Source organism: Solanum tuberosum, unplaced genomic scaffold (assembly GCF_000226075.1).
Source record: "Solanum tuberosum cultivar DM 1-3 516 R44 unplaced genomic scaffold, SolTub_3.0 scf00093, whole genome shotgun sequence".
Taxonomy (NCBI): domain Eukaryota; kingdom Viridiplantae; phylum Streptophyta; class Magnoliopsida; order Solanales; family Solanaceae; genus Solanum; species Solanum tuberosum.
Window position 1 is genome coordinate 1,389,761 of NW_006239018.1, and position 22,485 is coordinate 1,412,245.

Below are 22,485 nucleotides of genomic sequence, written 5' to 3' on the forward strand. Positions count from 1 at the left end.
AAACTATTTCCTTTTGCGACTTCAAAATATTTCCTTTGGAGTACTACAAGGCTGCGACTGCTACAAGGTAAGTTCTCTTCTTCTCTTTGATTGTTGTATCTACGATTGTTTTTTTTTTCTATTTCTAGTTGCTGCTGTATTTTTTTCTATATTTATATTGCTCCTATGTTTTTTTCCAATTTCTATTGCTACTCTGTTTTTTTTTCTATTTCTATACAGTGTAATGTGTATGGCTTAATATGGTTGCTCCTCTTAACAGTCTTTATTTTTTTTACTTAGTTTATTTGTTACTAAGTTACACTTCTTTTTTTGTTTGTGGTAACTAGTAAAGTTGTATTTTCTTATTCAAAATGTCACAAAAAAATTATTTGATATTTTTTATTTTTATACTAAATACCGCTTTATTTTTTAAAAAAAGCACGGGCTTCACTTCCCTTGTCACTTTTTTCCGGCTTCCCCAAACACTGCCATTCCCTAATGTCTACTACAACCGGTATATTTAGCTTCTAAAGTGAAGATTGAATTATATCTCTGTGAATAATACTTAGGTGTATATCAATGGTAAATGTGACACTCAATTAAGAACCACAAATCCCACGCTTCTTCACGTCATTCCATTTAATTCATGAGGAGTCACATTGATCTGTTAAGAGGATATTGAAATAAATATCCAACTTACAAGGAATCAAGATTCCTGTTTTAGTTTACAAGATTGCTAACAAATAAACCTTAAACTATGATTCACCACCCTACTCAACACAACCAAGCTTTGTTCAAACAAATAATTATAACCCCCTTGGAGAAACAATACTAACAGGCAACCTGGTTAGAGTTTTCTTGCAATAAATTAGATCCAGGGAGTTGACATTCATATATTTTGGTCCTTTGGAACCGGAGGAGAAAGCAGAATTCAAGATCCCAGAGATCGAGCATGGCGATGACAACAAGGTGTGACCAGATCATGGTGGTGTTATAACCATTAACATTTAAGCAAGCACTACAAAATGACATTGATGAGGATTTGTAACACAAGCTTTACCACTTTTTCAACTTGTTTGAACAGCTCTTTGCACTAATCCCCAATGAAGGCAACAAAAAGCTAAGCAATTCTTTTGTAATCTTTTCTTGTCCGGGAAGTTGGTGGAATGTTTGGAAGAGGATTGCTACCTCTACGCCCTACAACAGCACAAAGGTTGTGGTTGGAAACATGTCAAAACCTATCCAATCAACTCTTAAAGAATTGGATTTGAAATATGATATCATGAGCAAAAAAGAAAACGTTTCAACTCTATAGAATGCAACTAAATACAAAAGGAGAAAAGAACCAAAACCAGAGAGAGAAAAGACTACTCAATCCTTACCCCATGATGCACCATTCCTTGCAGCAGAAAGTGGATTATCCGCGTTATAGGTAGAATGAGATGACTGCGCCATGGCATGATTTTCATTGTAATGAACAGCTGTTGCTCTCCCCTGGTTAAATCGGTGAAGAGGGGGTTGTTGCCCCAAGCGGCTTGGAGAACTTTGTGCAAAATGAGGCATCAAATATGATGGATTAACCATATTATGCATATATCCACCATGCAGCTCATGACCTGAAGGAGGGCTTCCTACCTCTCCTGGTAAAAATGCTTGAGTTTGCCCAGTAGGTCTATATCATGCAAGAAATAGCGAAAAGAATGAAAACAAGAGCTCAATTGCCCAAGACGAGGGTGAAAGAAGATGAGCACAATTAAACAACTCAAGCAGTGGACACCTAATAATCTCAATTTTCCTAATAAAGAAATTTCCAGACATTATATCCTACAAATGTAAAGTTATACTTTTCAGTACAACCTTCTCTATCTAAAATAAAATAAAAACTTAATATATGACCCTAACATTTGAAAAAAGAAGGAAACAAAACTTAACAACTCTAGTTTTCAGCATTTCACTGGAAAACCATGCAGAAGCAAACTAAGACATTTTAGAACGAGGAAAGAAGCAGAAAATCCATGACACTCCTAAGATTTGAAGCATGAAGTTGATATTGAAGCATAAATTTCATCAATAAAATTATTTTAAGCAATAATAGATACTAGATGTGAGTGCCTAGCAATCAGAGCCTGCACTGTCCTAGGGAAAACAAACAAAAGTTAAAATAATGCATGAAGAGATATAGACCAGATGTGTTTTGCCGCATAAAACAAGACTCTAAAGGAAAAAATGTATATAAAAATAGAGAAGGGATGTGAGGACATGTATGGGCATTCCTTCAGAAAAAAGTTAAAATTAGAACTTACCTCTGAGACATACTGGGATTCAGATTAGAGATCTGGTTTGGTCTTCTCACTCCAGCAAACGGTTCTTGAGAGACCCCAGCTTGACCAAGATGCATCCCCTTGGAGAATTCACTAGATAAGTTGCTCATTTCTGAGCTATCTTCTTGCAGAAACAGTTCTTCACTGTTTCAAAGACAAGGCAAAAACAAATACGTTATTACATATCATATGAACTAGGGATTTACCCAATAATTTTACAAATTGAAAAGAGTACAATCCATGAAAGAAAACAAACGGCACAAGCCAAAAGAACTTCGTGAAAGAGGCTTCAACTTAAACCAGTACAGAAAACAACTGTTTCTTCTTGTACTACACCTATTGAAAAAGATAAAAAAGGAAAACCTCGATAGTGAAAAGAATAAAATTGACAGGGTAGAGTGTAAGATGTCAAAAAAATGGAAAGAGAAAAATCAAGGATACAGCTACCACCTTCTGTCAATTACTCGTATGTACCAATTTTCAAAGATAGGTCAGTTTTTATTAAATAATGCATCCCCTTAATTTACCTATAATTGGGATCCCAATCGCCAGGATCAGGCAATGAGTTACTAGCATCAGGTTTATCACCCTGGGTTTTCTGGAATTGTGCATGCCCACCTAGCATTGATGGACTTGTAATATTATGCGCATTAGAGAAACCAACATTCACACTGTTTGATCCTTGCTGTCTGGGGTTCGAGTTACTGTGAATATGCATCAGAGAGCCACCAAAAACTGGAGAATTGGCTTGGCTAGAGTTGTTGCCATCTGCAACCTGCCCTTGCCAGTGAGAGGATGATGATATTTCTTGAGACTGATAGCTACCTGGATATACCCACCCTTTTCTTCTATTATACTGGCTACCTGCTGCCATCTTCCCTAAAGGTGATCCATGACAACTACCTCTCGATGGTGACGAAGGACCATAATTTCCTGGAGAACCAGCGGAGATCTGACTATACATGCTAGGAGGAGTAAATTGTGAAGGGCTCGTTCCAAGAGACATAGGAACAAAATTTCCTGGGCTGACACCAAGCCCATTCCCATGAGGAAGCTGCTTAAATCTCCTGGTGTCTGGACTGCTCCCAAGAATTGATACACCATTCTGTGCATAGAGATGCATCCCTGATGGACCCGCAGGTGAATAAAATGCATGGAGATTACTGTTATCACCATAACTTCCATAACTACTACCAAGCGCAGCACCATCGTGGTAGCTGCCATGACTTCCTAGGCTACCATAGCTACCTACATGTGCATATTGCATAACCTGATAATGAGGGCTGCTCGGCACTGCAACTCGATTTCTGCCTGAAATCTGCATGACAACGTAAAATCCTTTCCTGACGTTACCAAAGATAACAAGTAGGCATATTTAATTGTGTCTATATACAACAGTTTGCTCACATTAGGAGATAGACCAGCAGCAAACCAATGGCCTCCAGATGGGTGATGATCCACCTTAACATTCTGAGAAACGGGCTGTAAGAAAAGAAAATAAGTCAGAAGATCTGATATGATCCCTTATACCCTCATCTTCTGAAAGCCTATTATCAAGAAAAGTGCATCAGTATATCTGAAGTAAAATGAAGAGGACGACCAGTCATTAGAGAAATCAGCATGAAATTGTAAACTTCAATTCATACATATGCATAGAGATGAAAAGCTCAGCTCGAGCAATCCAGGTCCTATTTCAAACTAGGATGAGCACAGGGCACAACAATGAAGTAAGCTAAAGAAAGAAATTTAGAATTCATGTTGCAAAACAGTGATACACAATTACTCCTACAGACTGGACTGACAAGCACATAAAATAGATATAACAACACTCAGATCATATAGATAATAAGATTTTTGGTAGCCCAGAAAAGGAACCACTTACCAATCGAGGCGTCTCCGGTGCAGGTCTATAAGGACATGTGAAAGGCTCTCCAGTTACAAAAGGATGCTTCGATGCCTACATCACAATATTTGAATCTCTTAAAATATGAAATCTGAAAAATTGACATAAGATGCTGAGGATCAACTTTAAGGGAAGTAACTTCCTCTCTATTCCTCAACTAATGGTGCTATCTGGTGACATATGAACCACAGTTGCATACTTCATTTTTCCTTATGTAGGATTAAGATGCACGAGACTTCTCAAAATTGTGAAATTCAGTTACTTCCATACCCCTTTGATAGAGTTTAAACGAAGAAGCTCATCATATAACCTAAGACTTCTAGCATTGGTCAATTTGCTTATTCTGTTTAATATGAAAAATTAAAAAGAATAAAGATGTCTAAAGAGAAAGGGAACTCCATGTACAAAGAAGGGGGAGGGGGGATCTGGAGACATTAGATGAAATAACCTATTAGCAGAGGATTATATTTCATCTTCTAATATTTTGTCCACCTTTTGCCCTAAGATAATTATTGTCTAAAACCTATCCGACTAAAAACGACTCATTTTCACCAAATTAAGGCCTTACTGCAAGTTCTTACTAATTATTCTTAGTACAGGTGCCACCACAAGATTTCGGAAAATGATGACAAAGGAAATCACAGTAACAAGCTCAAGGAGAAACCTCCAGCAAAAACAATGATAAGAGTACCAATTAGAGAGCATACAACTTCCTATGTTACAAATAAAATGTATTCAACTACCTGCTTTGAGAATGACAACTTTAATTGCAGTGGTGGTGCTCATTATTCCAGGACTTTACAATGCTATGATCAGAGGAAGGGTGGAACTATTAAGAGCTTATGTGAGAAAGCATCAGAGTTCTCCAATTCAATAAATAACTGCTTTATTTAACCAACAATTAACAATTGGTTTGCCCAACTTGTTGCATCAAGAACGAAATCACTCATTTTAAAAAAACTTCACATTGTTCACAAATATTTATTTTCCATACAAAAAATTTCCTTTTAAAACAACACTTGCATTGAAACCACCGATGCTTGTATTTTCTAGTTATGCTTCCTGCCCGATCCCCATCCCTCAATCCTCATAGTCACTTGTCTCCCTCTATCATTCCATCAATCCCATCAGACTTGCACCTACCTTTATAAGTCGGCCTCACTCAATCAAAAATGGACTTTGATTTTATTCGTATTCCAATCAAGAACTTTATTTCTTAAGAGGCTCAGATACATTTCCTCTCAATAACTGATTTTGTCTCAAACAAGAGAAATTTTTCAGCATAAAATCATTTTCTTATAGATGGTCAAAAGATGCTCCTATGACAGTAGTTAAAATGTGCTACAAACAACTACTAAAGAATATTAAAGAATTTTGACTTTGCAATTTGTGTGTTTGGTATGGAGGAAAACATTCTCCAGACAATGTTTTTCCATTTTCTCATGTTTGGTTGGTCAAAACTTTTGGAGAACTTTTTCTTTCGGATAAACAAGCTCCTTTAAAAATGAGGAAAATGACCTCCCTTGTGGAAATAAGGAAAACAAGTTCCATAAGTGGGCATTCCACGCCTACCTATCCTTCAATACACCTCATCCCTCCCCCAATAGATCCCACCCCCACACCCCTAGCCCCATCCCAACCTCCCATTGTGTTTGTCCATATTATATATAAATGCTTTTGCGATAATATTTTCTGTTTACTTACCAAAAACCAGAAAATAAGTAAGAAACCACTTATTTTTTCAGAAAACATTTTCCTTCATACCAAACACATGATCATTCCGTAGTAATGTTTAACCACCAAAAATTAATGATCATAGAAAAGTGAATACAGCATGATCAGGGGAGTTAATCCTCACTAAAGATATCGTTCAACAGAAACTAGAAAGCAAATCATTTTCTACAAGCAAATACTAAGCAACCTGCACAGGTGACCATCGCTTAGCTGGATCAAACTCAACAAGCCCCCTCAAGAAATCTATTAGTGCTAATCGTATTTGATTCTCTGCAATAATAAACTTTTGTCAAGCATCAGAAACTCTTTGGAAATATGCAAACATCATCCATGAGTATGTATCTATATACTGTATTTAAGCCTTGAAAGGTATGACTTCCAACCTTTAATAATCTCATCCTCCCGCAAAATCTTCTTGTAAGGATATTTCCTGACGATGGCTTCAAGGTTCATGTGATTGAAATATTCCTTCCCAATTACTGGCTTTTTTGACTCTCTCTGAAAGAGATGTAATAAGTCATTAGAGGCTGAAAATGAACACACAATTCAAGACCATATTGCAATATGACTTGTAAAGAAGCATTCATAGAAGAAAAGAATCAATCTCTACACAGTGCGCTACAGTTCAATTAATACTTTCAGAAATTTCAAGAGAGGTTGTTTGGTTGACCCTTCTGGGACATCAAACTATAATTGAGCTTAAAGATAGCATCCAGCACAAAATAAGCAGATAATGTATCTTGTTTGGATTAAAATTTTGCTATGGATCTCAAGGACAAAGTAGCAATTACAGATTCTTCAAAGCAGTTTACAAAAGTAAAAGCTCTTCCACAGAAACTGGTTTCTTGCAAAGCTATTTTCTGATGATAAGTTCCATTAAGTCGACAAATATCAGTTGCAAAGGTAGGATATCAGATGCTGAATTACTTCAATGATGCAAGCATTGCCAAATTCTAGAATGCTCACAATCGAAATAACTTGGAGCTGTTACAAAAAACACTATTGAAATTAGAAGGGAAGAGCTTAAAGTGAAGAACGGCCATTCTCACGACTATCAAACTGAAACAACTTGCATCTTTTCCACATTCAAGTCCTCATAGTTTTCTGGAGTTCCTACGCTTCAAATTATTTCTTTACATGAGTTATTGTCCAGATGAAGACCAACCAAATGAAAGGTCTAAGAGAACTGGCCAAAAATGCTAGATGTATGAAAGGAACCAATATCTCAAAGGCTCTTCTCCATATTCAAATTCAAAAAAAGAAAATAGCTGATGCCTTGATACACAGACATGCAATGCAGGGAAGCCAAAGCAAAATATTCCACTTTCCATGCATATTTCTCTTTGCATACCCTTTTTATGTATCCTTCCATAGGTTTTTTTTGTGATTACGAACCTATTTATAGGTCACTCTTCTCGACCTATTTTCTCCTCCACCTAAATAGAGAAAAAGAAGGAACCATATCCGGTTTTGTTATTTATAACTGTGGCGTCCTTTCATCTCAGGTTAAAGATCATAACACTCAACAATGCTACATAAGCACCAAAAACGATACGAAAGTTGGATCATCACATCTGACTGCTTCAATCAAATTGACCTCAGTTCACATGGGTCAACTCACTCTTTCCTGCAGGTAGTTGCGGTTCTTTTTGCAAAAAGTTCCAGTTTGTTTGACGAATAATTTCAAAAGTAGCATCATCAAGATCAATTTTTCATGCATTTCATGTCAGCAACTCAGGTAGTATCCATAAAGGAACTAGGGTCCAGCTACAGGTTTTGGTAAGGGGAAGTGCTGGGTTGAAATAGTGAGAAATCTCTATGTATCTCATGTTAAATCTTTCTCCAACCAATACAAGGGAACTTTTTTTTGATGAAGTAAGATGTTGTATTAGAAAGGCATCAAGGAGATGCAAATTACAACCAATACAAGGGAACTGAACATCTAGTGATCTTTGTATGGAATTCAGTACAATATTTAAAGCACTATCCAACAAACAAAAAAATGTAAGAGTTCCGTGAGATGAAGAAAGAGTTCCCTCTCTATGTACTTCTCCTTTAGGAATATGCAGGTATGAAAAGACTCCCCTCAGCATGTCTGTCACAGTTTCTACTAGAAAGTAGTACCCATTATTGAAACATAATTGTTATCACTTAAGCTAGAAAAAAAGTATGCCCTACTGCGATGTCAGTAAATCCAAGCCACATATATAGATTGTCATCTTATATAACTGTGTGTGTGCGTGCCTATATATTACAATGATGGTACCAGGGCCAGCTTGCCCGTACTATTTCGCAGGGTATCTATTACCTTCCAAAAGAACGGTATTGGGTAACTCTACCCTCCAAGATTTAGATGACGGGAAGAATTCACCTAGCATTTCACCCACCTCATTGACCATCCAGACACATCGTCCGTGCTAGATTGGCCTCTTATATTCATATTCCTTATCTTTTATTGTGCTTATAACACAAATCCCACAAGCCAAAGCTAAATGAGGAAGTTTCATGGTTATTGAAGAACATTTATCCTTTCAACCAAAGTCTATTGGAATCACTTAGAGCCATCATATATAGTGGTAAAAGTCCACCTCAAAGTAACACACGACTCACCACTACCAGTCAGATTTTGAGCTCAATACTTCTAGTTCCACACTAAAATAAGTAAATAAAAGTAGCCCTTTTAACAGTTTAAGCCTTTAGATGTAGAAAAGGGATTAACTAGGATAGCTTCTTTCTTTGATAAGGTAAATAATTTTATTAATGATGGGAAAATCTCTAGTATATAAACAGTCTACTAAAAATTAACTAGGATACCTTATTGAAGAGCACCACTCATTATCATGTGTGTTTACATAGGTGTAATAACATGAGTGTGAGCAAAAATCACTCATAAAAGGTTGGGAGGCTATGCATCTACCAATAGTAACAAGAGATTATTTTTTCTTCAGAAAGGTAAAATCAATAGTAATTTTTCTGAGAATGATAAAATCAATAGTAATAACTACTTGAACACGTGAAGGTGCCACATATTACAATGTAATGCACGAAATTCTATGCTTGTTTCTTTTCATGAATGTTCTTCCTCTATCTTGGAATTTTAGGTGCAAAAGAACTTTTCTATGTCCTGGCTACAACTTAATTACCAAAAAACAGCATATAAAAGAAATTGATCTTCTTATTATTGGTGTAAAAAGATAGAAATAGGTGAATTAGTACAAGTAGATTTGTTAGGATCTCTGTAAGTAGCTTCCTCCTCTCTTCTTTTTTTTTTTGCTTCTTTTTGAAGGTTTCCAGCATATCCTTAATGTTGAGGAATACAACGTTACCAATTTCAAAAAAAAAAATTGATCTTCCATTAGTTTTAAATTTCATTGACTTACAGATTCATATTCTTCTTCTGTCAAAGACTGATAAACACTAGATCTGCTCATAGGACCTGGCCCACACTCTTCTTGATTAATGCTCCCAACAAACTTGAAGAACTTGCTGGTATTTTTGGCATCCTTTAGCATGTAATCAGGGGGTTGCCCCCTGCACAAAAAAAAATTGTATTCAAATAAGCTACTGGAGTTGATACATGAAAACCTGAACATATTGCAACATAATGAACAGAAGAGCAAGCAAAAATGTTTCCTTCATAACCAAACCATGATCAAATCAACTAGACAACTAGCATGGAAGATATAGCTTTACAAAGAAAATAAAGGCATCAGCTTGCCGAGCAAAAGCAACTGCACTGCTGGTCAAGGAAATAGTGAAGACAAGAATCTTACCCAGTTAGGGATTAAGGGCTTGGTGTACAAGCCTCAAGAAGATAACGATACCTCGTGACACCTTCTCTGATGAGCATGTTAGCTAACATGTTTCAGATCCCACAATGGAGTCGTGTGCAAGGAAAACTTGTAAAATATCCTACCTATATCTACTTGGATTCTAATGTTGAGCATCTTCACCAATTTAAGTGATCTCCAGAAATGACCTATTAGAGAGAGGAGCATTCCCTTCAAATAAGCCATTCCTAAGAACTATATCTGAAATTTACCCGACGTTATTTTAGTATTTAGGTCTGATTCTGCACTAGCTTGCTCTGTCAGTTACTAAGAATTGCAAAATGCCTTGCAAAGGGGTCAACTTTCTTTTTTTCTTATTTAGTCTCTCTAACCAGTCCTCAATCAGTAATGTTTTTATACTCATAAGTCCACTAATAATGAACACGACCTCGACCAGCTCTCTCTGTATAACACATCACATGCTCTCCGCTATCAGGATGAGTGGTTCAATCTTCTCAAGAGAAATCTTACATGTAATACCTTGTACCTTAGGGCTAAGGTTTGACCCAGTGAATATGACTAACTCAAACCAAAGGGATACGAGCATACTGGTGATTTAAGGTCTAAGGAAGGCTCTAGCACGAAGTTGAATTGGAAGCTACGGTACAAATTAAAATTTCAATTGAGCTCGCATAAGGTCCAACTTCAAACAATAACCTCTCTAGAATTATAAAGAATTGATTGGTGAATTATATACAATTAAACTTCTTTGAATCTAGTTTTCAAAGCATCAAACCATTCGTCAATCCGAGCTTTATACAAGAAGTTTTTTTTTTTTTGATGAAGAGCTTTATACAAGAAATTATGTACATTTTAAGTAAGAACTGGCAGTGGTACTCGTCCACAGGCTAGCGTTCCAAGGCAATCTTGTGTGCGGCGAGGCAGCGAAGTGAGGCCAAAAGTGTGCACGAGCACAGGCAAGGAGGCAAACGATGCTGGGCATGCAAAGCGTCCTCCATGGCGTGCGAAATCTGAAGCCTTTTAAGTGTATTTTTCTGAAAACATTTTATTCATTCTCTAAGTTTCCAAACTCTATTCGATTATCCTCTCTTCTCCTCTTCCTCCCAAGTCAAGGTAAGCTTCTTCAAAGGAATATTCTACACTATTATCTTCGGGTTTTCAAGAAAACTCATCTCAAGATTCAAGAAAGGAATTTTTGAGATGACTTAGCTGATCGGGCTGAGATTAGACTCCATGTGCTCACATGATGGTTTTGTGTCGGTTATACTAATGAACTCCCATAACGAACTAACGCGTGACTAGGACCTAAATGTCAAAACAAGTTGGTGCCTCTTGATTCCCCTGATCCTTCCATGTTGTGTCTATGATTCTGTTGGCCATCCTGTTTCTCTATTTATATGTACTTTTATGTTTCACTCTGCCATTTTAGATACTGTACTATTCCATATGTACTTACATCCCTTGGCTGGGGGAGTTGCATCGTTTTATTGATGCAGACTCAAGTATGTATACACAAGATCGAGCAACACGCTAGGCTCTACATTCTCTGGTTTTGGTGAGCCCCCTTTCTTTTCTCAGGGGCTTAATCTCTAGTTTTAATAGTTAGGATAGATTGCTTGAGGTATGTCGGGGGTCTTGTCTCAGTAGACAGTATTCAGTTATGTTAGAGGTGTGAGAAATATTGGAGAAGAATATTTTTTTTTGAAATTGGTAAATTGTATTCATCAGTATTAAGGATATGCTGGCCACCTCCAAAAGAGAGCAATAACAAGCTACTATTTACTATTCCTATTCCTATTCTTGTTCTAAGTAGGATTGTATATACCTATACCTATTCTAACAAGAGGCTTCATAGATAGATATGTAGTCATGTCATGTACTCAGATTTTGAGCTTTGTGTGGTTTTACGATATGACATATGTAGTACTATTCTACTTTACAAGATTCATTTCCTCAAATGCTTTAAATCATGTTATCCGCTCATGTCTAGATGTGTGCTCTACGATTTATTTCATGTTATGGGTACGCTCGGGCCAGCAAATGGCAGCGGGTACGGTCTTGCCCAGGATGTAGACCTGGGCCGTGGCACTTACCATCTTTTTACTAGGTATATAAAATCACCAAAACAAGGTAACTACTATAGTTTCCCACAGGCTCAGGTACTCAAAATCTGCTATAGAGTATCCAAGTTTTGATACCCTAACAGTAAAATTCCTTGCTAGAAAACTAACTGTACAAACAATAGAGCAAAGACCAAAAACAAAGCATGAAGTTGGATGGCAGTGAAGCCAAGACACAAACTGAATATAATGGAAACAAATTGTAAGATGAAATAGGAGATTTCTGAGGCATGGGAAAGAAGCTTACCCAAGTATTTTAATCATTCTCCTCAGAAGGTCAAATTCTGAAGCTCCAGGGAACAGCGGAAGTCCTAGAAATAATTCAGCAACGATGCAACCAAATGACCACATATCAATAGCAGTGGTGTATCTGAGAAGGGATTAAGGTATACGATACATAAAAAATCCAAATGACAAGGTACAATACTGAATGGAAATAAAATTGCATTTGTGATTGTCCCAGTATGATAAAAGACTGCAAAAATAGAACTTCACATGGCTGATGTCTCATGAACAGCCATGTGAAGAGGAGTAATCATTTGTAGTGGATGTGCACTATGTGAGAGACACAATGAGGATGCCAATCATCTTTTTATTCACTGCGCTTACACTAGATAGATAAGGGATTTTGTTCTGAAAACCGTCGGGATTAACTGGACAATGCCAAGGATGACAACAGAACTACTCCAATGCTGGTACTCAAAAGGTTTGGGTAAGACAGAGATGAAAACATGGAATACTCTCCCTTCGACAGTATGGTGAACCATTTGGAAGGAAAGGAATGTAAGGATTTTTGAAAGCAAACCAGAATCTGTAGTTAGTACCAAGTACAGATGTTTATCCCAACTATTTTTTGGTGTAACGAGGCAATTGCAAATGATATAGAGACCATGATAGAATTTTTTAGCTCATTACACAATATGTAATGGAGCTACCCGTAGTAAATTCCCCACAGCACCTTCTGATTGCTGGACTTTTAATACAATACCTCTTTAACGATCAAAAAAACTTTTGACGCCCTAGCTGGGGACAAAAGCTGCTCGCTTTGAACATCATAACAAAATTTCCAAAACTGATGAACTTCATAGTTGCAGAGGGTTAAGGGAGGACTTCTCCTATCATTTTTATCTAATTAGAGAAAGCCCACCTGATTGTTTGTGATTCTGCTGGCAAACTTTAAGACAAAGGACGGAAAGCATTCAAATCATATTGCCACAAGAAGCTGAACAAAGAAACTTTTCACTACTAACTGAAAACCTATGGAAGTTACTATAAAAAATTCCCCACACAATGATACATGCAGTCAAATTCGGTGCAGCCTCCTGCAAACACTTATATAAGAAAACGATTAACAGAAAGTAAGATCAAACTAATAACTCAAGGATACTGATATCCAAGGAGGACTTCAGGTGACCGATAGTACCGACTCTGCATAAGAAGATATTGGTAAATTAAGAGATATTAGAGCAATCAAGTAAACTTTAATAGAAAGAAGCAACAATGACCTGGATATAAGAGTAAACAGTACGATCCTCCATGCATGCTGATCCAAAGTCTATAATTTTTATTTCAGCTGGCTTCACACTGACAAGATGCAAGAAACTAAGTGAAATGAAAAGTTAGTGAAGCAAAATGATATCTCCAACCTTGGTATCAGAGAAGCTTGCCTAGTGCATAAAAGAATGTTCTCAGGCTTCAGATCGCAGTGAATTATACCAGCATCTTTCATTAGTGCTAATCCACGCAATATCTATACACAACGGAAGGCAAACATATTATAAACTTTTACACAAACAGATGTGGTCGCCATCAGAAGTTCTATGTTCAGACCAGCAACCATGTACCTGCTTCGAGAACAACTGGACAATGCTCAAAGACAATCCTCTAAAATGGTTCAACTTTATAAGCTCATAGCTGGAAAAATTAGAAATTTAAATCAATCAGAATGTTGAAGTCTGTAATAGATTGCAGATAATCACATGAAACATTTTAAAATGCTGCTTCTCCAGAACTTACAGATTTGTGTCAAGCAGTTCAAAAGCAATGCACAAGTGACGTCGATATACAAAGTAATCATAGATCCGGACAATATGGTGCTTATCATCAGGATCATACTTCTTATTTAACTGGAAAAAGAAAAAAGGAAAGGGAGCTAATGATATCCACATCAACTTTACAGACAGCACTGAAAATACAAAACCAGCTGAGTGATTTTTACTGTTGTCAGGATAGAAACTTCAACAAGTGCTTGTTGATAATATGCTGGTTGATTCTTGATGACCTTAACAGCAAGAAATGAATTTGATTCTTCAACCCAGCACTTAGCAACCTGACCAAAAGTTCCATGGCCAAGCATATCCTTGACTACATACCTGCATACAGTGAAAACAGTACAAAATAGTCCAATTGTGACAAGTGAGAGGATTTCCAGGGAAACTATGACTAGAATGAAGTATGCAGGTTTGAAAGGAAAAAACTTTAGTGATAACTAAATTGTTTCATGGAAAAAATCATAAAAAGGACTGCCCGCTGACTATAAAAGAACTTCAGACTCATCACACAGCAACACAGGTACTCATAACTAAAGAGAGAAGCATGCACATTCAAGTCGTTAAGTAGATAATCAAATATTTATTTTCTGGCTTATTGTAATCTAATCTTGGAGAAATGCCTGTACATTTCTTCTTTTACTTTTTCAGGCAGGTTTAGCCTGCAAAGGCAAAGCAGTGTCACATAAATAAAGTTCACTTGACCAGAAAGTACATAAAAGCATACAGCAAAGAAGTATTCAATTGCTATAACAAGACAACTACCAGCAAAATATTCCAATTTACCCAAATTGGAAACTTCTGCAGGGTAAAATATAGAAAGAACCCCTCCTCTCCAAAGTTTTTGCATATCAACCCTCTCAAAAGGCAATTAGGACCCAAAAATACATGACAGAAAAATGTGTAACAGGGAAGAGATTACCAACCTTCTCGTTGTGTCCAAATTGACCAACTCAAGATTGACAGAAAGAATGAGGTCTGAGTTTGCATTATCGTGGCCATCGTTCAACACACCAGCCGATGGGGACGTCAGGAATCTTTTTGGATTCAATTCTTCAGAGTAACTGAATTTAGGATTGCAGATGCGGTATGTCTCAACGATATCTTTAGTTAACCGTGCCACCAACTGCAGTTTTGAGATCATGGTATGATAAAGAAACACTATTATTAATTAGGCTTAGATTCCAGGGGCTTCATTAAAAATTATAAATAAATAATGATGAAGCAAAATTGCAAAGATGCCGAACTAGATGTATCTGAAATTCAGATGTAGAAAGAACGAAGGTGGAATTATAAAGTTGGAAAACATACAGCGATCAAATGATCATGTAATTTGTATATCATTTAACTGAAAGGGAGACACCGAAATGCAATAAATGAAATATTTCACACGATGTCATTATTGAAAAAGAAAGAAACTACTATCACTCGATTCAATTATTATGTGGTGTAGATTGATTGGACACAAAGTTTAAGAAATACAAGCAGACTTTTGGAACTTGTGGTCTTAAACATTCCATGAGATTATATAGCTATAAAGTATGCATTAAGGAGAAAATGAGACGCTTAAAATTAAATTGTTTCAAGAAATAGAAAGACACCATTCTTTTTGGATAGATAGTAAGGAAATAGTGTCACATAAAATGGAATGGAGTACTTCTCTCAAAGTTTTTGGGATAAAAATAATGGCTTGCATTCTCTTCATCAATTATTGCAAACTTAGTTCGGATTAGACAAAATTGAAGTATAAAACACTAGAACATTGACCCAACATGTACTTGTGACCAAAGTTCCCTCAAACATTTTGATCAAGTAAAAACTAACTAGATTAAAATACATGTGATGGATATTTAGTTGAAGTACACTATAATACTAACTTAATAGATAGCTCTATTTAACTAAAATAACCAGTATGATATTAGTGATGATATCCAACATCATTTCATAGGAGAAGTGAGGAATTTTTATAAATAGAACCCTGGAACTGAAACACTCATAGACATATGCAAAGGTAAAGTTATTTACCATGCAAAGTCTAAACAATCATCCTCCATACTCTCCCCAAAGGCACAACATTTTCCTTGATCCTAACTTTGACCCTCCCCCCCCACCCCAAATCTCCGAGGGTTAAGGTGCCCAATCATATCCCATTAACAAAAAAACTAAACCCTACATCTTGTCTACCTTACTCATCTCCTGCACTGAGATTGTGTTACTTACTCATCTCCTTCACTGAGATTGCGTTACTTCACATAGGTGGCTCTTCTATAGCAATGTGAATATTTTTTTCTACACAAATGCTGCATACTTTTTCTTTCTTTTTGTGAGGAGGGGGTTACAATACGACACCCCTTAAAGGCATATTATATGGGAGTAGAGACACCTCTCAACTGATTAATCATAATTAGAAGGAAGCTGTGGGAACAAGAGTCAGAGCATCACTTCCATCACTATACGGCTACAAATTCCAGTCTAAAGAGTAAATACAGCAGACATTCCATTGAAATAGTCGTAAATCGTATTGCTGATATCAGCAAAACACATTGACCCATACTCACCCCTCCTTAGAGCTGATATGGCATACAGTTATCATCCCTTCACCCAGATAATGTTGTGGATTAAACCAGCCATGTAGTGGACTCCTAACTCTCAGAGGTACAGCTTCAGCTATCAGCTTTAAAATTCGGCCCATAAGACAAATTGACAACTACTCATTTTCTTATTACTAGCAACAAATATAATCTATGATTGAAGCCCCTCCCAGGTGCACTCCCGATACCTAGATTGACCTGCCTCAAATGGGTTCCTTTCTCTGTCATTTTTGACCCAAGGTTGAAAAAAACAGACAGAATAAATAGGACTGCTTCAGACTGCCATACGATGAGCCATGAGCTTTATGATACATTTAACTCTCAACTGTTTATGATTTTCTACAGATTCAGAAAATAGAAAATCATACTTCCAGTGACTCATTGATTGCTAAAACTCAAAATTCAGTAGGCATTAATGAACAAAATCTTATCTCACCCCAATCGAGAAAGGCCCAAATGACAAAGTGGAATAAAGTAAACAGTACAAATATAATCTATGATTGAAGCCCCCTCCCCAGGTGCACTCCCGATACCTAGATTGACCTGCCTCAAATGGGTTCCTTTCTCTGTCATTTTTGACCCAAGGTTGAAAAAAACAGACAGAATAAATAGGACTGCTTCAGACTGCCATACGATGAGCCATGAGCTTTATGATACATTTAACTCTCAACTGTTTATGATTTTCTACAGATTCAGAAAATAGAAAATCATACTTCCAGTGACTCATTGATTGCTAAAACTCAAAATTCAGTAGGCATTAATGAACAAAATCTTATCTCACCCCCAATCGAGAAAGGCCCAAATGCAAAGTGGAATAAAGTAAACAGTATCGGAAAGGGGCACTTACAGGTCTTCTAACAACTACCCGCAAACTTTGGGGGTTAGCATTTGCCTGGAGTACAACAGGCAAATAAGGACCAAAGACTCGCTGGCTGGGACGCCATGATGTCACTGCTGCCGCAGCAGCAGCAGATGATGATGATAAGGTTCCCTCTGCTGCCAACCCCGAGGAATCAACGGCCTTAGAGCTAGTACTAGCCTCATCCATGAACATACCTCCGCTTAGTATCTATTGGTATTACAACTTACAACAGAAACAAAAAAATATAAAGCTCATCGGATCAAATAGCACCTTCATGTAACGCATTAATCTTCTGGCAGACACGAGGAATTTCACCATAATATTCTAATCCCATCCTCATTCACCCAGTTTTCCTCAACAATCAATCAAACCATGATCTTTATCATCAACAGATCCATCCTTCAAGATTTTCAACTCACGGAGATTCACTCAAATCAATTTTCCCCCCTTTCTGTAAAAATCTTGTCTTTATCAAAAAGATGATGATTGATACAAAGAAGACCGCACTGAGGGTATCCGCAGTGACAAATTGATCGAAGTATTAGGTGTAATCAACAAAGAAAATGGCGATTGATGGAGTTTTTTAAGTGAATCTGAGGTTGAAGAAGTGTCAATTTGAAGAGGAAAGGCAGCCACCGTCACTGGAGTTCACTCCAGATGGGATTTTTCAGTTTTGTTTTTTTCGATGTGGGCAAAAATCCGCTGTGTCACAGCAATAAGATTATGTAAATCTTTTATTTAAGCTTGTATTATCTTTGTTATTTCTCATTTATTGTCAATTAGACCAAAAAGATAATACCTAATATTCAATTATTCAACACTAGTATTTGTAGATGAATTTTTTGTACAATCGTATATATATAATTGACTGGATATATACTACTAGGAAAATGAAGTAAGATAATTGAAATAATAAATTATCAAAAACAAGTAAAAATATAGTGAGAGAGCTCTAGAAACGGATTTAAAATTTAAAGTTTATAGAAACAAAATTTAATTATATATATATTCAGTAGATTTCTAGACAGATAAACAGAATTTAGACAGAAATGTTGGATTTTGCCGAAGTCGTACTTTCCATGCTAGATTAAAATGAGTGTGATATTATTAATTAGAATTCCCACCAAGGACTGTATAATATTTTTTTATAATAGTAACATGATACTGAGAATCTTAAGTTAAGGACAATAATTGAAAACATATAAAATGAAATATGTGTATCTTTGTAATTTGCAAGTGTGTAAATCATGTGTGGTGTGTTCGATGTTATATATATGATTGATCCCCTCGTTCACTTAGGGAGTTACCTATTTATAGGCATTGGTTTTTTTGGAGGCCAAGTTTTAGTAAAGTCTCTGACGATGGGAAGGGGTGGTAATGATCGTTGTCATGTAATTGAGCATTTTGGGAATAGCAGAGATAGTTGAGGGGTCTATAGGACTCTCAACCTTACTCAGCAAAACACATTGACCCATACTCACCCCTCCTTAGAGCTGATATGGCATACAGTTATCACCTCTTCACACAGGATAATGTTGTGGATTAAACCAATCATGTAGTGGACTCCTAACTCTAAGAGATACAGCTTCAGCTATCAGCTTTAAAATTCGGCCCATAAGACAAATTGACCAATACTCATTTTCTTATTACTAGCAAGTAGCAACAAATGTAATCTATGATTGAATCCCCTCCCAGGTGCACTCCCCGATATCTAGATTGACCTGCCTCAAATGGGTTCCCTTCTTTGTCATTTTTGACCCAAGATCGAAAAAAACAGACAGAATAAACAGGACTGCTTCAGACTGCCATACGATGAGCTTTATGATAAACATCCAACTCTAACTACATAAGATTTTCTACAGATACAGAAATTCATAATTCCAGTGACTCATTGATTGCTAAAACTCAAAATTCAGCAGGCATTAATGAACAAAATCTTATCTCACCCCCAATCAAGAAAGTCCCAAATGCAAAGTGAAATAAAGTAAACAGTAATGGAAAGGAGCACTTACAGGTCGTCTAACAACTACCCGCAAACTTTGGGGGTTAGCATTTGCCTGTTGTCCAGCCAAATAAGGACCAAAGACTCCCAGGCTCGGACGCCATGATGGAACCACTACCGCAGCAGCAGAAGATGATAAGGTTCCCTCTGCTGCCAACTCCGAGGAATCAACGGCCATAGAGCTAGAACTAGCTTCATCCATGAACGCACCTCCGCTTACTAACTATTAATATTACAACTCACAACAGAAACAAAAAAACTAAACCAAGGGCATCATCGGATCAAATAGCACCCTCATGTAACACATTAATCTTCCGGTACACGAGGAATTTCACCAGAAGATTCTAATCCCATCCTCATTCACCCAGTTTTCATCAACAATCAATCAAACCATGATCTTTATCATCAACAGATCCATCCCTCAAGATTTTCAACTCACGGAAATTCACTCAAATCGATTTTCCCCCTTTTCCGTAAAAATCTAGTCTTTATCAAAAAAGACGATGATTGAAACAATAAAAACACCGGGGAAAGTATCGGCGGTGACAAATTGATCGAAGTAATAGGTATAATCAACAAAGAAAATGGCGATTGACGGAGTTTTTTTGAGTGAATCTGAGGTTGAAGAAGTGTCAATTTAGAGAGAAGAGGCAGCCACCGTCGCTGGAGTTTGCTCCAGATGGGATTTTTCAGTTTTGTTTTCTTTTGTTTCGATGTGGGCAAAAACCTGCTGTGTCACAGCAAAGAGATTATGTAAAACTTTTATTTATTAAAGCTTGTATTATCTTTTGTTATTTCTCATCTATTGTCAATTGGACCAAAAAGATATAGTATTTGTAGAGGAATTTTTTTTTATAATTGTACTTCTCTCACCTGAACTGGTCGAGAGAGATGAACCCGCACCACATTTTTTCGAATCGAATGTCCTAACTAGAGATGGAATTGTTAACTGATTTAACCGCAATACTTATCCAAAGACAGGACAAGTTGAAAGAGCTTCGATAGTTACACTTTATGTCTCGCGTAAGAAAGAGAGTTTAGATTGGGTAATAATAATATACTACATATAGGAAAATAAAGTATAATAATTGAAATAATTAATCATCAAAAACGAGTAAAAATGTAGTCAGAGGGGTTCAGAAATGGATTTAAGATTTATAGTTTATAGAAACAAAAAAATTATTTTATATATATAGTAGATTTCCCGATAGATATACAAAATTTAGAAGATAAGGTTGGATTTTACCGAAGTCGTGTTTCCCATGCTAGATCTGCTTTTAAAAAAGTGTAATATAATTAATTAGAACGTGTGAATTTATCCTTCTTCGTTTAGGTTCATATCATCAAAATAGATAAATTCAAATAAAACTGAAAATAAGTTAAAATGTATATTATAATAATATATAGCCAGAGAGGTTCAGAAACGGATTTAAGATTAAAAGTTTATAGAAACAAAATTTTATTTTATATATATTTAGTAGATTTGTCGGTAGATATACAAAATTTAGAAGATAATGTTGGATTTTACCGGAGTCATGTTTCCATGCTAGATCCGCCTTTAAAAAGAATGTGATATTATTAATTAGAACGTGTGAATTCACCCTTCTTCATTTAGGCTCATATCATATTATCAAAATAGATAAATTCAAATAAAACTGAAAATAAGTTAATATATATATATATATATATTATAATAATATATAGTCAGAGAGGTTCAGAAATGGATTTAAGATTAAAATTTTATTTTATATATATTTAGTAGATTTCTCGGTTGATATACAAAATTTAGAAGATAATGCTGGATTTTATCGAAGTCGTGGTTCCCATGCTAGATCCGCCTTAAAAAAAAAAGTGATATTATTAATTAGAACGTGTGAATTCACCCTTCTTCATTTAGGCTCATATCATATTATCAAAATAGATTAATTAAATTAAAAATGAAAATAAAGTTAAAATATATATTATAATAATATATAGCCAGAGAGGTTCAAAAACAGATTTAAGATTAAAATTTTATAGAAACAAAATTTTATTGTATATATATTTAGTAGATTACTCGATAGATATATAAAATTTAGATGACAATGTTGGATTCTGCTAAAGTCGTGTTTTCCATGCTAGATTTGCTTTTAAAAAGATTGTAATATTATTAATTAGAACGTGTGAATTCACCATTCTTCGTTTAGACTTATATCATATCATCAAAATAGATAAATTAAAATAAAACTGAAAATAAGTTAAAATATATATATATATAATAATAACAATAATAATGGTAACTATTGTACCCTATTTTTAGCTATGTTTGTGCTGGTACAAAGTATTTGGAGGTCTTTTAACACCCTTTTCTTCTATGTGATTTTAGGTCTATTATATCCCTTTTTATCATTTTCATTTACCATAGTTTCACACCTACACATGGATACATCTATTAGTTGATGCATAAAATGTCCAAACCATCTCAAGCAATCTTCTCGCATTTTATCATCAACGTGTGCTACTTACACCTTTTGGTGAGTCTAGTAATTTTCAATTCAATATGATCATTCATTTATTTCAGTATCCGCACAATCTCCACAATACACATCTTGTGGATATATTAAACTTTAGCGGTCCAATATTCACTACCATAATTTATATCACATAATCGATCTTATAAACTGTATAAAACTAATCTTTTACTTTAAAATTAACTTGTATAACTTGAAAGATCTTTCTCTCTATAAATATAAATAACTTTTTTAAAACATTATACAACAACTCAACATCCCATTTTATAATGAGGAACTTTCACATATAGCCACTCAAAATAGTCTACTTACTCTCCATAGCTATAGTTTGACAATTACAATTTGTACCTACATGTTATAAGGAGGAGAAAGGAGAGAGAAGAGAGAGAGAGAGAGCAAAGAGTGGGAGAGAGGTGAATTGTATATGTAGATCGGTTAGATAATTGTATATTATACATATGCATTTGTATATATGGCAAGCGAGATTGGGAGAGGGAGGAGAGAGGCGAGCGAGATTGGGAGAGAGTGGGAGAGAGGTGAATTGTATATGTAGATCGGTTAGATAATTGTATATTATACATATGCATTTGTATATATGGCCATATTATACATATGCATTTGTAT

General features: G+C 35.9%; 1 protein-coding gene across 4 annotated transcripts; it reads right to left on the bottom strand.

Annotated features, from left to right (window-relative positions):
- Window positions 1-555: 555 nt before the first annotated feature.
- Window positions 556-20,121, bottom strand: LOC102593889 (dual specificity tyrosine-phosphorylation-regulated kinase 1A). Of its 4 annotated transcripts, none has more exons than XM_015308868.1 (18): window positions 17,335-17,550; window positions 14,823-15,022; window positions 14,067-14,220; window positions 13,865-13,974; window positions 13,693-13,762; window positions 13,495-13,598; window positions 13,354-13,450; window positions 13,236-13,276; window positions 12,096-12,218; window positions 9,318-9,468; window positions 6,321-6,435; window positions 6,125-6,207; window positions 4,183-4,257; window positions 3,708-3,782; window positions 2,828-3,618; window positions 2,283-2,444; window positions 1,362-1,651; window positions 556-1,176 (listed from the first exon to the last, which is right to left on the bottom strand). In XM_015308868.1, the coding sequence occupies exons 1-18, from the start codon at window positions 17,539-17,541 to the stop codon at window positions 1,100-1,102; spliced, it is 2,925 nt and encodes a 974-aa protein (XP_015164354.1). In that variant the 5' UTR covers window positions 17,542-17,550; the 3' UTR covers window positions 556-1,099. The 4 variants fall into 4 exon arrangements, with proteins under 4 accessions (XP_015164354.1, XP_015164355.1, XP_015164357.1 ...); XM_015308869.1 differs by lacking the exon at window positions 17,335-17,550 and adding an exon at window positions 19,362-20,121 and having other exon boundaries at window positions 600-1,176; XM_015308871.1 differs by having other exon boundaries at window positions 600-1,176; window positions 13,354-13,432; window positions 13,516-13,598.
- Between the last annotated feature and the right edge of the window lie 2,364 nt (window positions 20,122-22,485).